At 37.9% G+C, this 12,954-nt stretch overlaps 1 protein-coding gene across 2 annotated transcripts in view; it reads left to right on the forward strand.

Annotated features, from left to right (window-relative positions):
- The window catches only part of Gpo1 (glycerophosphate oxidase 1), a 428,577-nt gene that overhangs the window by 104,631 nt on the left and 310,992 nt on the right, over nt 1-12,954 (forward strand). For both annotated transcript variants that reach the window (XM_090387948.1, XM_090387949.1), the window contains exon 6: nt 5,737-5,900. In XM_090387948.1, coding sequence (XP_090244074.1) covers nt 5,737-5,900 — 164 coding nt within the window. The remainder of the gene's footprint in view (nt 1-5,736; nt 5,901-12,954) is intronic.

Consider the following 12,954-nt stretch of genomic DNA (forward strand, 5'->3'; position numbering starts at 1 on the left):
GATTATTCTGAGCAAGATGAAGAATCCCATTGGCATTGAGCATGCTCAAACCATACAAAGCCTTATACACCTCTATCAGATCACCTCGCCGGTGCCTAGTCTCCAGACTCTGTAATTTGCAAAACTTAAGCCTTTCTTCGTAAGAGCAACCCTTTATTCCATTCACTAATCTTGTTGCCCTTTTCTGTACCCGTTCTACATCCTTCTTGAAATGAGGCCTCCAGACCTGTATACAGTACTCAAGATGTGGCTTAACCATTGCCTTATACAAGGGAATAATCACCTCCTTATCCCTGCTAGAAAAATTCCTGTATATCATTGACAAGACACCATGAGCTACTCTTGCAGCTCGTCTGCACTGCTCAGAGAACTTCATATCTGCCTGCACAATTACCCCCAGGTCCTTTTCATTCTCCACCACTGTCAGTGTAGTACCGCAGAGTTGATACATTGCTCTGGGGTTACTGTTACCCATATGTAGTACTTTACATTTGTCAATGTTAAACTTCATTTGCCACCTCTCAGCCCATCTGTTCAACCTTTCCAGATCCTGTTGCAGCAGCATAGCGTCAGTAGTGTCCTTAACGACCCTGCCAACCTTTGTATCATCTGCAAACTTAGACATTAAACTTGATATCCCATCATCAATATCATTCATAAACACCGAAAACAACAATGGACCCAACACTGAACCTTGAGGAACTCCACTAATAACATTAGTCCACGTTGAGCAGTGTCCATTGATTACCACTCTCTGTCTTCTGCCACTCAACCATCCCCTTATCCATAGCAGCAATTTGCCTCCAATGCCACACTGCTCCAATTTGTGCAGCAGTCTTCCATGTGCAACAGTATCAAAAGCCTTTCTAAGATCCAAATATATAATATCAAAGTTATTCCCTGCATCCAGTTCTTTTGTGACTACATCATAGTATCCAATCAAATTGGTCAGGCAAGACCTGCCCTTAACAAAACCATGCTGCGTCTGAGCTATAACTGAATTCTTGTCTAGATGATCCTGCAGTGCTTCTTTAACCAGTGCCTCCATTAATTTACCTGGAACAGAAGTTAAACTAACAGGTCTATAATTACTTGTGTCAGCCTTTGATCCTCCTTTGTGAATTGGGGTTACATTTGCACATCTCCAGTCTATGGGTACCTCCCCTGAGTCCAAAGAAGCTCTCATAATTATGGCTAGGGGTTTGCATACTTCCTTTGCTGCCTCCTTTAATATAACTGGATAGATCCCATCCACCCCAGGTGCCTTTTTTATGTTTATCCTCAACAATCTCTCCTCCACTTTCCTCTCAGTTATTACAAAATCATCCAGCTCACTGCCAATGTTTACTTTACCTACATCATTCTCCTTCCTGAATAACTCCTCATGCGTGAATGTAGATGCAAAATACTCGTTTAGATTGTTAGCCACCTGAGCAGGATCCTCAACTGTTGAACCATCAATATCCAGTGGACCAATCTGATTCATCCCTTTCCTTCTCGAGTTCAAGTATGTAAAGAACTCCTTTCTGTTTTTCTTTGCATCCTTTGCCAAGGATTTTTCGTAGTCTGCCTTTGCCTGCCTAATCTCCTTTGTGACTTGGTTACAGACCAACTTATATCTATCATAGGCTTCCATGTCACCCATTAATTTGTATGTATCCCATGCATTTTTCTTCTCTGCCACAAGTCTCATTAGTCCATCTGACAACCATTTAGGCCTAAAACTTGAACAATATTTCTTAGTTGGTATGTAAAGCCTGGTAGCCACCAAGATTAGTTCCTTGAATGCTTCCCATTTTGAGTTTGCTGTTGGTAACATCATCAGTTGGTCCCACTGTATAGAATTTAAATACTGTCTCAGACCATCATAGTCGCCTTTACGAAAACAAAAACCCTTCCCTTTACCTCTGATGGTAGTTACCTCCTTGAGTAAATCCCACTTCAACACACTGTGATCACTGCCACCTAGTGGTTCATTTATCTGCAGGTTCTTAATGCATGAAGAATCACTACTGATAATCAGATCAAGAGTATTGCTCCCTCTTGTTGCCGGACGAACATGCTGATGTAGAAAACAATCATCCAATAAATCCACAAAAGCCTTGCTAGTGTGCGAGTGACCAACCCACAAATTCCAGTCAATATCTGGGAAATTAAAATCCCCCATTATAAGACTCTCTGATTTACTGGCCCACTCTATTTCCCTGTACAATATATTATTATACTCATCAGAGTCATTAGGCCTATAGCACACTCCTACTCTCAATTTTGATTTCCCTATGCTTATGTCACACCAAACTGACTCGACACTGCCCTGTCCATCGATGTCAACTGGCTTCACTTCCTTTGACTTTGTGTTTCTTAATTAATAGCATAACCCCTCCTCCCCTCCTGTCCTGTCTATCCTTTCTATATACATTGTATTCCCCAAATTCCAGTTCCGCATTACTTATAGCTGTGTGACACCACGTCTCTGATATCCCAACAATATCTGCCTTTGATGTTTTGAGCAATACCTCAAATTCATCAAATTTATTTACCAAACTCCTAGCATTGGTGTACACACAGGTATGCATGCACCTGTTTCTATTCTTAGCTACCCTAACACAACCCATGTGTTTACTTGTAACGCAATGACTACCAGCAGTCTCTGAAATATCCTGCATCTTGTTTTTCAGACTTCTGCTCATTTGAATAGAAGCAGTGCAAGAATCACTTCCACCTCTGCCAGTGGCTACTGTTAATCTATTAGTCCTTGTATCCCCCCCAACTAGCAGTTTTCCGACCCACCTAACACTGCCTCGACAGCATCAGCAAAAATTCTTGCACCCTTTCTATTTAAGTGTATCCCATCCCTGTAGAAGCAATCTCTCCTGTTAACAAGTACAGTCCAGGCTGAAAAAAATTCTACCCCTTGAGTCTTGCACAATCCCTCCAGGGCCGAATTGATCGACAAGGCTCTCATCATATACTCCCTCCTATCGTGTCTGGGCAGAATTGCAGACACTTTCAAGTTCAACCCTAATTCACGGCTTTTTTTCAACAGTGACCTCTACTTGCTAAGTAATTCCGCCGGTCTTCTACTCTTAATATCATTAGTGCCAACGTGTACAACTATATCACCCCGTGTACAACGTTGTACACGTCACCAATGTGTACAACTATATCTGCTGAGTATAATAAGAAACTGTACAGGGAAACAGAGTGGGCCAGTAAATCAGAGAGTCTTATAATGGGGGATTTTTTAATTTCCCAGATATTGACTGGAATTTGGGGCCTGGTCACTCACACACTAGCAAGGCTTTTGTGGATTTATCAGCATTAGCATTAGTAGAGGCATTTGATGCAAAAAGCAAGCTTATGCAGCATCAGCCAAAAAAAAAAAAAAAAAAAACCACTTCCACTTCACCCCTCTGTTCGTTCAAAATACCTGTCCAGCTGAGCCTTGAACTTATTTAGCCTATCAACTTCCACGACAAGGGATGGAAGTCTGTTCCACCAGCCAACCACTCGCTGGCTAAAGGCAAATTTCTGCACGTCTATCCTACATCTCTCTTTCCTCAATTTGAATTTATGCCCTCTCAGGTGATTACTCTGAGCGAGAGGAAGAATCCCATCAGCATTGAGCATTCTCAAACCATTCAATGCTTTATACACCTCTATCAGATCACCTCGCTGGTGCCTAGTCTCCAGACACTGTAATTTGCAAAACTTAAGCCTTTCTTCGTAATTGCACCCCTTTGTTCCATGCACTAATCTTGTTGCCCTTCTCTGTACTCATTCCAGCAGCTCTACATCCTTCTTGAAATGAGGCCTCCAGACCTGTATACAATACTCTAGGTGTGGCCTGACCATTGCCTTATACAAGGGAATAATCACCTCCTTATCCCTGATAGAAAAATTTCTATATATCATTGACAATACACCATGAGCTACTCTTGCAGCCCGTCTGCACTGCTCAGAGAACTTCATATCTGCCTGCACAACCACCCCCAGGTCCCTTTCATTCTCTACCACTGTCAGTGTAGTACCACAGATTTGATACGTTGCTCTGGGGTTGCTGTTTCCCATGTGTAGTACTTTACATTTGTCAATGTTAAACTTCATTTGCCACCTCTCAGCCACATCTTTCCTCTTTATTTTATGATTGTTTTCTACATCAGCATGTTCGGGAGGCAACTAGAAGGAGTAATACTCTTGATTTGATTATCAGTAGCGATTCTTCATGCATTAAGAATCTGCAGGTAAATGAACCACTAGGTGGCAGTGATCACAGTGTGCTGAAGTGGGATTTACTCAAAGAGGTAACTGCCATTAGGGGTAAAGGGAAGGATTATTGCTTTCTTAAAGGCGACTACGATGGGCTGAGACGGTATTTAAATTCTATACAGTGGGTGCTACTGTTGATCTTACAAAGAAAGTCTTAGGTTTTGCAAATTACAGTGTCCGGAGACTAGGCACCGGTGAGGTGATTTGATAGAGGTGTATAAAGCTGTGAATGGTTTGAGCATGCTCAAGGCTGATGGGACTCTCCCTCTTGCTTAGAATAATCACCTGAGAGGGCATAAATTCAAATTGAGGAAAGACGGATGTGTGGAAATTTGCCTTTAGCCAGCGGGTATTTGGTTGGTGGAACCGACTTCCATCCCTTGTTGTGGAAGTTGATAGCCTAAATAAATTTAAGGCTCAGCTGGACAGGTATTTCGAACGAACGGAGGAGTGAAATGGGAGTGTGTTTTTTTTTTTTTTTATTCTTCTTCTTCTTGGCTGATGCTGCATAAGATGATGCTTGCTTTCTTGCATCAAATGCCTCTAATAATGATATTGCTAAAATGTTAATGGTAATCCTTGAAAAATGAATGAAGGTGAGATTTTCATAGTGGTAAAGTATTTCAGAATTGGTGTCCATAAATTCAAGTAAGGGGTAAGAGCTTTTAAACTTGTTTGTTGAAATTTTCTTTTAGCCAATGAATTATTGATTACTGGTAGAAGAAGTTCAAACGTGAACAGTATCATCAAAAGATAACGTACATGAGAAGGGACGTGCATTGTTATTCTATTTTCTTATGTACATTGTATATATCTTTTATTTGTTTATATCTTCCTTTATAATTTTATTATTTTTTGATTTATTTATTATGTCATTCTTTTGTTATTTTGTTCATTATTATTATTCCTTTTATTTGTTCATTAATTTTATTTATTTATTATTATTTAATTTTTTTTTTTTTAGCCAGTTCAGCAAAAGCCTGTGGCATCCTTATACTGTATGGCTAATAGTGATACCAATGCTAATACTAGAAAAAAGCTGATTTTCGAAAACTAATTTTTGCTATTAATTTATTAATATAAAAATAAAGAATTATTATTAGTTTTTAATAGTTATAATTCTTAAGTGTATTCTTATATACACTTAATCAAAATCTTATGGTTACGTAAATAAACTCCATTATAAAAAAATTAAGTGTATGTTAAGTGAATGTTCCGTGAGCTGAAAACAATTATTTTTTATATATTATTAATTAGTAATTAATTTCTAAAAAGTAAATTAGTTATTTACTTTTCATTTTTGTTAATCAGAGTATATACAAAACCTTGATTAACTTAAGAAAACACACGGAAAATGTAACGGGAAAATGTAACGTAATGTTTATTTTTTTTTGACATTTAAGAATTATTTTTTGGTTAATGATATATGGTACTACAGTATTATATTTTTATTTTGCTGCCTTTTAGGTGGTGGCAAGTTCCCTATTACTGGGTAGGAATAAAAGCCTATGATTTTGTGGCAGGGAAACAGTGCATCAAGTCAAGTTATTTTTTAACGAAAAAGTCTGCTTTAGAACGGTTTCCCATGTTGAAGAAAGAGAAACTTTGTGGTGCTCTTGTTTACTATGATGGTAACTGTTTCAGTTTTAAAAAATCTAAATGCTATTTTCTACTCCCATTCTGGATTGCAAATAATTTTTGGTAGTTAATTTATTAATAAACTAAATCTTTTAATTAGTCAATACTTATTTTTGGTAATAACTGATTGAGACTTGTTTGGTATACTAGTGAATCATGAAGGACATTTGAAGAGTGATATTAATGCATGAAAGAGCTCTTTCATGACTTTTTATAATCTGCCCATTTCTTAGCTACTGCTACTGCAAGTTTTATAGGTAACATAAAGAGACCACAAAGAGAAATTTTTTTTTTTTAGCTGATGCTATATAAGCTTGCTTTCTTGCATCATTTGCCATTACAAACTTCAACCTCATAAGGTTGAAAACTAGCTGTGCCCAAAATTAGGCGCCTCTATAGCCAGGTGGGAAGGAGCAGCAGTGCGTAGCACAGGCTTCTTGATTAGACCGGGGTTCGAGCCCGTCACCACTAAACACGGAGGATGCGGAAAGGTCAGGGAATGACCACCGCACATCACGGAGCAATATGGCCTTAGTTGCTAATGCTCCTAAAAATAAAAAAAAACCAAACCAAGCCCAAAATTACCAAATTCATTCTTAGTTTTAGGCTGTCAGTATTTTTATAACAGGTCATAGTGTTAATTTCAACAAGGGACCTGTATACATCTCAATATGGACTACCTCATAATGCAAAATAATACTGCACAATATAGTCAGCTATATTCATTATAGCATATCTAGCCTTCCCCCCCATTTCCCATCTCTACTTTTTTCTTACTTTTCTATTTAATTTCATTGTGCCACACCTTCTGTGTTTATTTCACAGCAGGTGTGGCACAATTAGATCCTTAAAATGCTGATTAATTTTCTGAAACCATTTAAAGCAGCTTCAATGCAACTTAAACATGCTTATCCAACATTGCAGCTTGTTTTGCCAATAAGATTTAGCCTGTTGAATCACTTGACAATTTCGTTTTCTGACCATAACAATCTGATTGAACTAAAAAATAAAGCTCGTCAACTTTTAAATGAAAAATGTACAATTCATAAATTACATAGAATCGTATCGTTCCTATGGCCAAATTTCCACCAGTTAAAAGATGTTGTCAGATCAAGAAAAACCAGAAACAATATAAACGTGACGAACATACAAAGAAAGAGAAAATACTAGCCTTTAGTATGTTCCAAGACACTGCTGAAGGGATGATAAGTGAAGGTGACGAAATTGACAAATATATGCATGTTGGTGTCATGGATCACGTTCAACCCAACGACCTATTGGAGTGGTGGAAAAATTACGAAGGTAAATTCAAATATTTGTCCAAAGTGGCTAGGCATGTACTTTGTGTTCCCGCCAGCAATGCAAATTCTGAAAGAAATGTTAGTGCAGCTGGATTAGCAGTGCAAGAGTGTTGAATCAATTTAAGTAGTGGTAATGTTGACTGTTTTATTTCTGCACAACAGTTTGCAATGAATATGATAAATTGAAAATTTATTATTATTTTTTTTATATTTAATATTGATAATTATTTTGGATAATTATTATTGTTATATAATTAATGTAAAGTTAGTGCATTTCCATCATTTCTGTACATAGCCAACTACATAAGTAGTTATAAATTGATTATATATATGATGCCAATTTATAACTACTTATGTAATTGGCTATGTTAGTGCAAATGCACTAACTTGTACATTAGTTAAACTATTTATGTAGCCTGAGGCTTTAGCCCTAAACTATACTGTTATATACAGTGGTACCTTGGATTGCGTGTAACTTCGTCTACGAGTGTTTTGCAAGACGAGCAAAAATTTTTAATAAATTTTAACTTGATAAATGAGTGAGGTCTTGCAATACGAGTACAGTCAGTCCTCCTATAACACATGTTTACACTACACGAATTCGATCATACACGATTTATATAACACAAACTGAATTCGCTTATGCACGATTCGCCTTTGTGTTTACAAGAAATGGCAGTCGAACTCAGAATCACCCCAACCGAATGCAACATGATATGAATGAAGAGAAGATTCTGAAAATGTATTTTTTTTTTTTATATCAGTGAAGGGGGAACACATTTCACCATAATAACGTAAAAACCAACACAATTCCAGCTATCGATATAATCGGAAATGCAATTAGATTGAGTTTACTACCAGTTTATAACAGATTGGTTATTATTGATGGAAGTGCTTATTAATCAAGCAGTGATTGTGCTACACCTGACGGGTTGAAAAGAATCTTAATGCAAAAATTTTTGGTTAAAAGTTAGCATTAGTAGAGGCATTTGATGCAAGAAAGCAAGCTTATGCAGCATCAGCCAAAAAAAAAAAAAAAACCCACTTCACCCCTCTGTTCGTTCAAAATACCTGTCCAGCTGAGCCTTAAATTTATTTAGGCTATCAACCTCCACCACAAGGGATGGAAGCCTGTTCCACCAACCAACCACCCACTGGCTAAAGGCAAATTTCCGCACGTCTATCCTACATCTGTCTTTCCTCAATTTGAATTTATGCCCTCTCAGGTGATTTTTCTGAGCTAGAGGAAGAATCCCATCAGCATTGAGCATGCTTAAACCATTCAAGGCTTTATACACCTCTATCAGATCACCTCCAGACACTGTAATTTGCAAATCGGAAATGCAATTAGATTGAGTTTACTACCAGTTTATAACAGATTCCACTAGCAGGAACGCAACTGGAAATTGTTTTTATTGTTTTATTGTTTCTAGGGGTTCTAGTAACCCCTAGAAATGTGCTTTAGTAAAATGTGAGGTGTTAATAGTGTATCTCTGCCTTTACGGTGTTTATTCAATTGCTACACGCGTGCAGCTTTGTTTATGTGTATCAAGCGTGCCTTCTCATTTTGTAATAGTGCGAGCGATGAATCTGTTTAACAATGCAATGTCATATTTCCGTGAAATCCTCAAGAGGAGGCAAAAGCAAGTATCATTGAAGAGGTTCCTTGTTAAAGTCGCACAAAAAGAAAGCGTCAACAGATAGCCGTGATTCCGTTAGTGACAGTGAAAGTCGTCCTACCATAAATTCGATTGCTTTATGTATATTAAATTTAAATATTAAAAATATGAAAAGGTACAAAGGGTACTAGGAAAGTTTTGCAATATGACGCAACAATGAATCACAGGAAGCTGCTTGTTGCTGCATGTTGAGACATGTTCATACGTGCATAGTAGCCGCTGTGCCAAGTCGATGGGCTCAGTTATTCATTAGTAGTGAGAGTGTAAAGTGCTTGCGATGGCATCGTGGTCACGAAATGAGATAAGGACAGTTTTGCAGTATAATTTCGTGCGTGGTTTAACCATAGACCAGTGCTTAGAAGAAATGACTCTTGCACTAGATGATGATTGTCCACATCGTACAACGATATTCAGGTGGTATAGAGAATTCCAAAGGGGAAATTTCACTCTGGAGGATTCTGAGAGGCCGGGAAGGCCACGAACGTCAGTTACGGAGGAAAACGTTACTGCTGTGAGGAAAATGCTTGACGAAAACAGGCGAGTGACCTACCAACAGATAGAGGATACTTTGGACCTAAATGCACCAGCAATTCGTTCGATTCTGCAAGATCATTTGCACGTGAAGAAACTTTGTTCTCTCTGGGTGCCGCATCAACTGACTGAAGAGCAGATGACACGACGTGTGACTTGGTGCCGGGAGATGTTAAAAAAGTTTGATAAGGGACAATCTCGGTATGTGAACAACATGGTGACGAGACTTGGCTGTACTATGACGATCTGCCGACCAAGGCTCAAAACAAAGTTTGGGTCTTTGATGATGACGACACACCCGTAATTGTCAGAAAATCCCGATCTGTAAAGAAGAAAATGATAGCTGTATTTTTCAAATCGAGTGGAATTGTGGAACGTGTCGTTTTGGACACGCAGAAGACAGTCACAGCTAAGTGGTATACTGAACAATGCCTGCCTAAAGTCATTGGATCTATGAAGAACCTGCGGCCAAAGTCAAGAATGGACACCTGGTACCTCCATCACGATAATGCTCCAGCTCACCGCGCCAAAGCCTGCACCGAATATTTGGCCACGACAGGACTGAAACTTCTCGAGCACCCTCCCTACAGTCCAGACCTTGCTCCCTGCGACTTTGCACTGTTCCTGCATGTGAAAATGAAGCTAAAAGGGAGGCGGTTTTCCAGTGATGAGGACCTTCTACGGGCTTGGGACAACGAGTGTGCTTTACTCCCTAGTGAAACTTGGCAGAACTGGTTTAAAGATTGGTTTCGGAGGATGGAGAGGTGTATTGAATGTAGAGGAAATTACTTTGAAAAAATTAAATAAACAAAGCTGTATTGCAAAACTTTCCTAGTACCCTTTTTATGTATGTATTTTGTATTAATCATTTTTACAGTATATGAATATTTTTGAGTTTTGGAACAAATAATCTGGGTTTCCATGATTTCTTATGAGAAAATTCGCTTTGATATACGAGTGCTTTGGATTACGAGCACGTTTCCGGAACGAATTATGCTCGCAAACCAAGGCACCACTGTAATTATTAATATTGAATTTTGAATCTGAAAGTTTATTTTTTTTTTTATTATTAAGAAAATTCAAAGTAATGCTAACAATTTTATTTATATAAAATGTTACAATCGGGGTGGAACAAAAATTGGTTCAGGGTGAGGTGATATGAATTTTAAAAACAAATTTGGGCTTGGATGAGGCCAAGCTGTATAGACTTCGGGCTCAGCTCAAGCCGGGCCATCTGGACTTCAGGCTGAGCCGGGTATAAATAAAAATTGTACGCCCGTGTAGACCTCTACCACACATATCGACTGGATTTACTGCCTTAGATTTTATATGCTTCTTAACTAAAAGGATAAACCCCCCCTCCCCCGCTCCTAGTCTCTGTCCTTTCTGTGCACATTGTCCTTACCATATTCAAATTCAGAATCCATTATATCTAAGTGACACAATGCTTCTGTTTGGGTTTTCATAAAAAATTATAAAGCCAATTCAGGAGAACAGTGCCCATGGAAGTAGCTATAGAAAAGGCATGCAGCAGAAACAAGACTTCTATGAGACACAGTAGAGAGACATTTCAAGAGATTTTGAATTCTAGACTCATTTTCTTTTGAATGGAATCTAGAAGCTTGAGAGAGGCTATGGGAGCACTGCTCCAGATGTGGATACAATATTTTATGGTAGGACAAATTTGAGATTTGTACAGAGTGAGTAGCTGTTTAGAAGAAAAGTAATGCTGAGAGCAAAAGAGAAAACCCAGTTTTTTTATATGCAGAGGAAGCAATATTTGTGATGTGCTTATCCTAAGAGAGATTATAAGTCAAGGTTAGAGGTGTGATCTTGTATAGAATCTGCATGTCATCAAAGTTAAGTATAGGAGTAGAACAATCTTTTTTGTGTGATATAAGACAGGACTGAGTTTTTTTTTGTTTTTTTTTTAGCATTGAAATTAACTAAATTATTTTTGTCCTATTGGAGAATTTATTCTGAATAAATAAATCCTGAGAATTCTGAATCTAGTCTTTCCTACCACTGAAGTCAGACCAGTTAGTTTGACTTCAGTAGTAAGAAAAATCTTAGAGGCAGTGAATAAAAGTGCAGTCCAGGGACATTTAGATAGAATATTTTTTAGATAGATAGAATTTTTTATTTATTAATTATTATTATTTAGTTATTTATTTTATTTATTTTTTGTTTTAATCATTGTTTTGTTCGGATTTTTTTTTTTTTTTTTTTTGGCTGGTGCAGCATAAGCCATAGGCTTTCTTGCACCATGCGGCCGTTACTAATACTAATATCATTCTGAAGGACACACAACATGGCTTTGATAAAGGTAAATCTTAGTAAGCTGTTTTGACACAATTACTTGTAAGCTGGATTTAGGGAATAATTTTGGCATAGTTTATTTGGATTTTAGCAAAGCATATGACTCAGCCCCTCATGAGAAGTTACTGTATAATCTTGAGCAGGTTGAGATTACTGGTGAGATTCTAAGATAGATTGCTGGGTGGCTCTAGGGCAGAGGGTTGTGATTAATGGATATTCTTCAGATTGGTGTAATGTCAGAAGTGGAGTCCCTCAAGGATCGGTTCTTGGACCACTTTGTTTCTCATTTTCATAAATGACATTGACAAAGGGATAGAACATGTGATGTCAGAATTTGCAGATGACGTAAAGATTGGCGATGACGTAAAGAATCATTAATGATCGGTGCCAGGCTGCACTCGTTCAGGATGTTTTGAACAGACCTCAAAGATTGTCATAGGAATGGCACCTATGGCAGCTACACTTGGAGAATAGTAACCTACAAATAAATTATACAGCTGGTTGGATTGAATTAAAAATAGTGGAGGAGGAAAGGGATCTGGCAGTTACAATACAGGCATTGAAGTTTTGTGAACAATGTAAACAGACATTCAAAAAGCCCATGGTGCCATATCGGTGGTTTATCATATGTTATCCTGTTGAGATCGGGAGGCCATAATCTCAATATATAAGGCAATTGTAAGTCCACATTTCAAATACTGTGTTAAAGTATGGAAATCTCACCTGAAAAACGAATTTGAGCTTCTTGAGAGGGGGGGGAGTCCAAAGACAGGCAACTCGAATGGTCAGATCGGCAGAAAGACAGCCGTATAAGGAAAGACTCAGATTAGACTCAGCAACCAAGTTCCTCAGAGGTGACCTGATTGAGGTTTATAAGGCTCTAAGAATGATTAGTAAAGAGAATGAAGGTGGAATTCTCATTGTTTTTAGCAATTCCAGAAATAGGAGGTTTAGATTAGATTGTAGGAAGTTTTTTTTTTCTTTACCAGAAAGTTGTTGATAGCTGGAACAAGTTGCTCTCATAGGTAGTTGAGGCTGACAGTTTAAATAAATTCAAAGGTCAGCTGGATACTTAAATGTGTGAGGAGGAAGCATATAATTTTTCTTATCTGCTGGATTGTTTTTTTTTTTTTTTTTGCCAATGCAGCAAAATCCTGTGGTTTCCTTGTATTATATGGAAAATACTATCACCATTTATTCTGATATGTTTACTGATA

The sequence above is a fragment of the Mastigoproctus giganteus genome, chromosome 13, assembly GCF_048544385.1.
Source record: "Mastigoproctus giganteus isolate SK-2022 chromosome 13, ASM4854438v1, whole genome shotgun sequence".
In the NCBI taxonomy this organism is placed as follows: Eukaryota; Metazoa; Arthropoda; class Arachnida; order Uropygi; family Thelyphonidae; genus Mastigoproctus; species Mastigoproctus giganteus.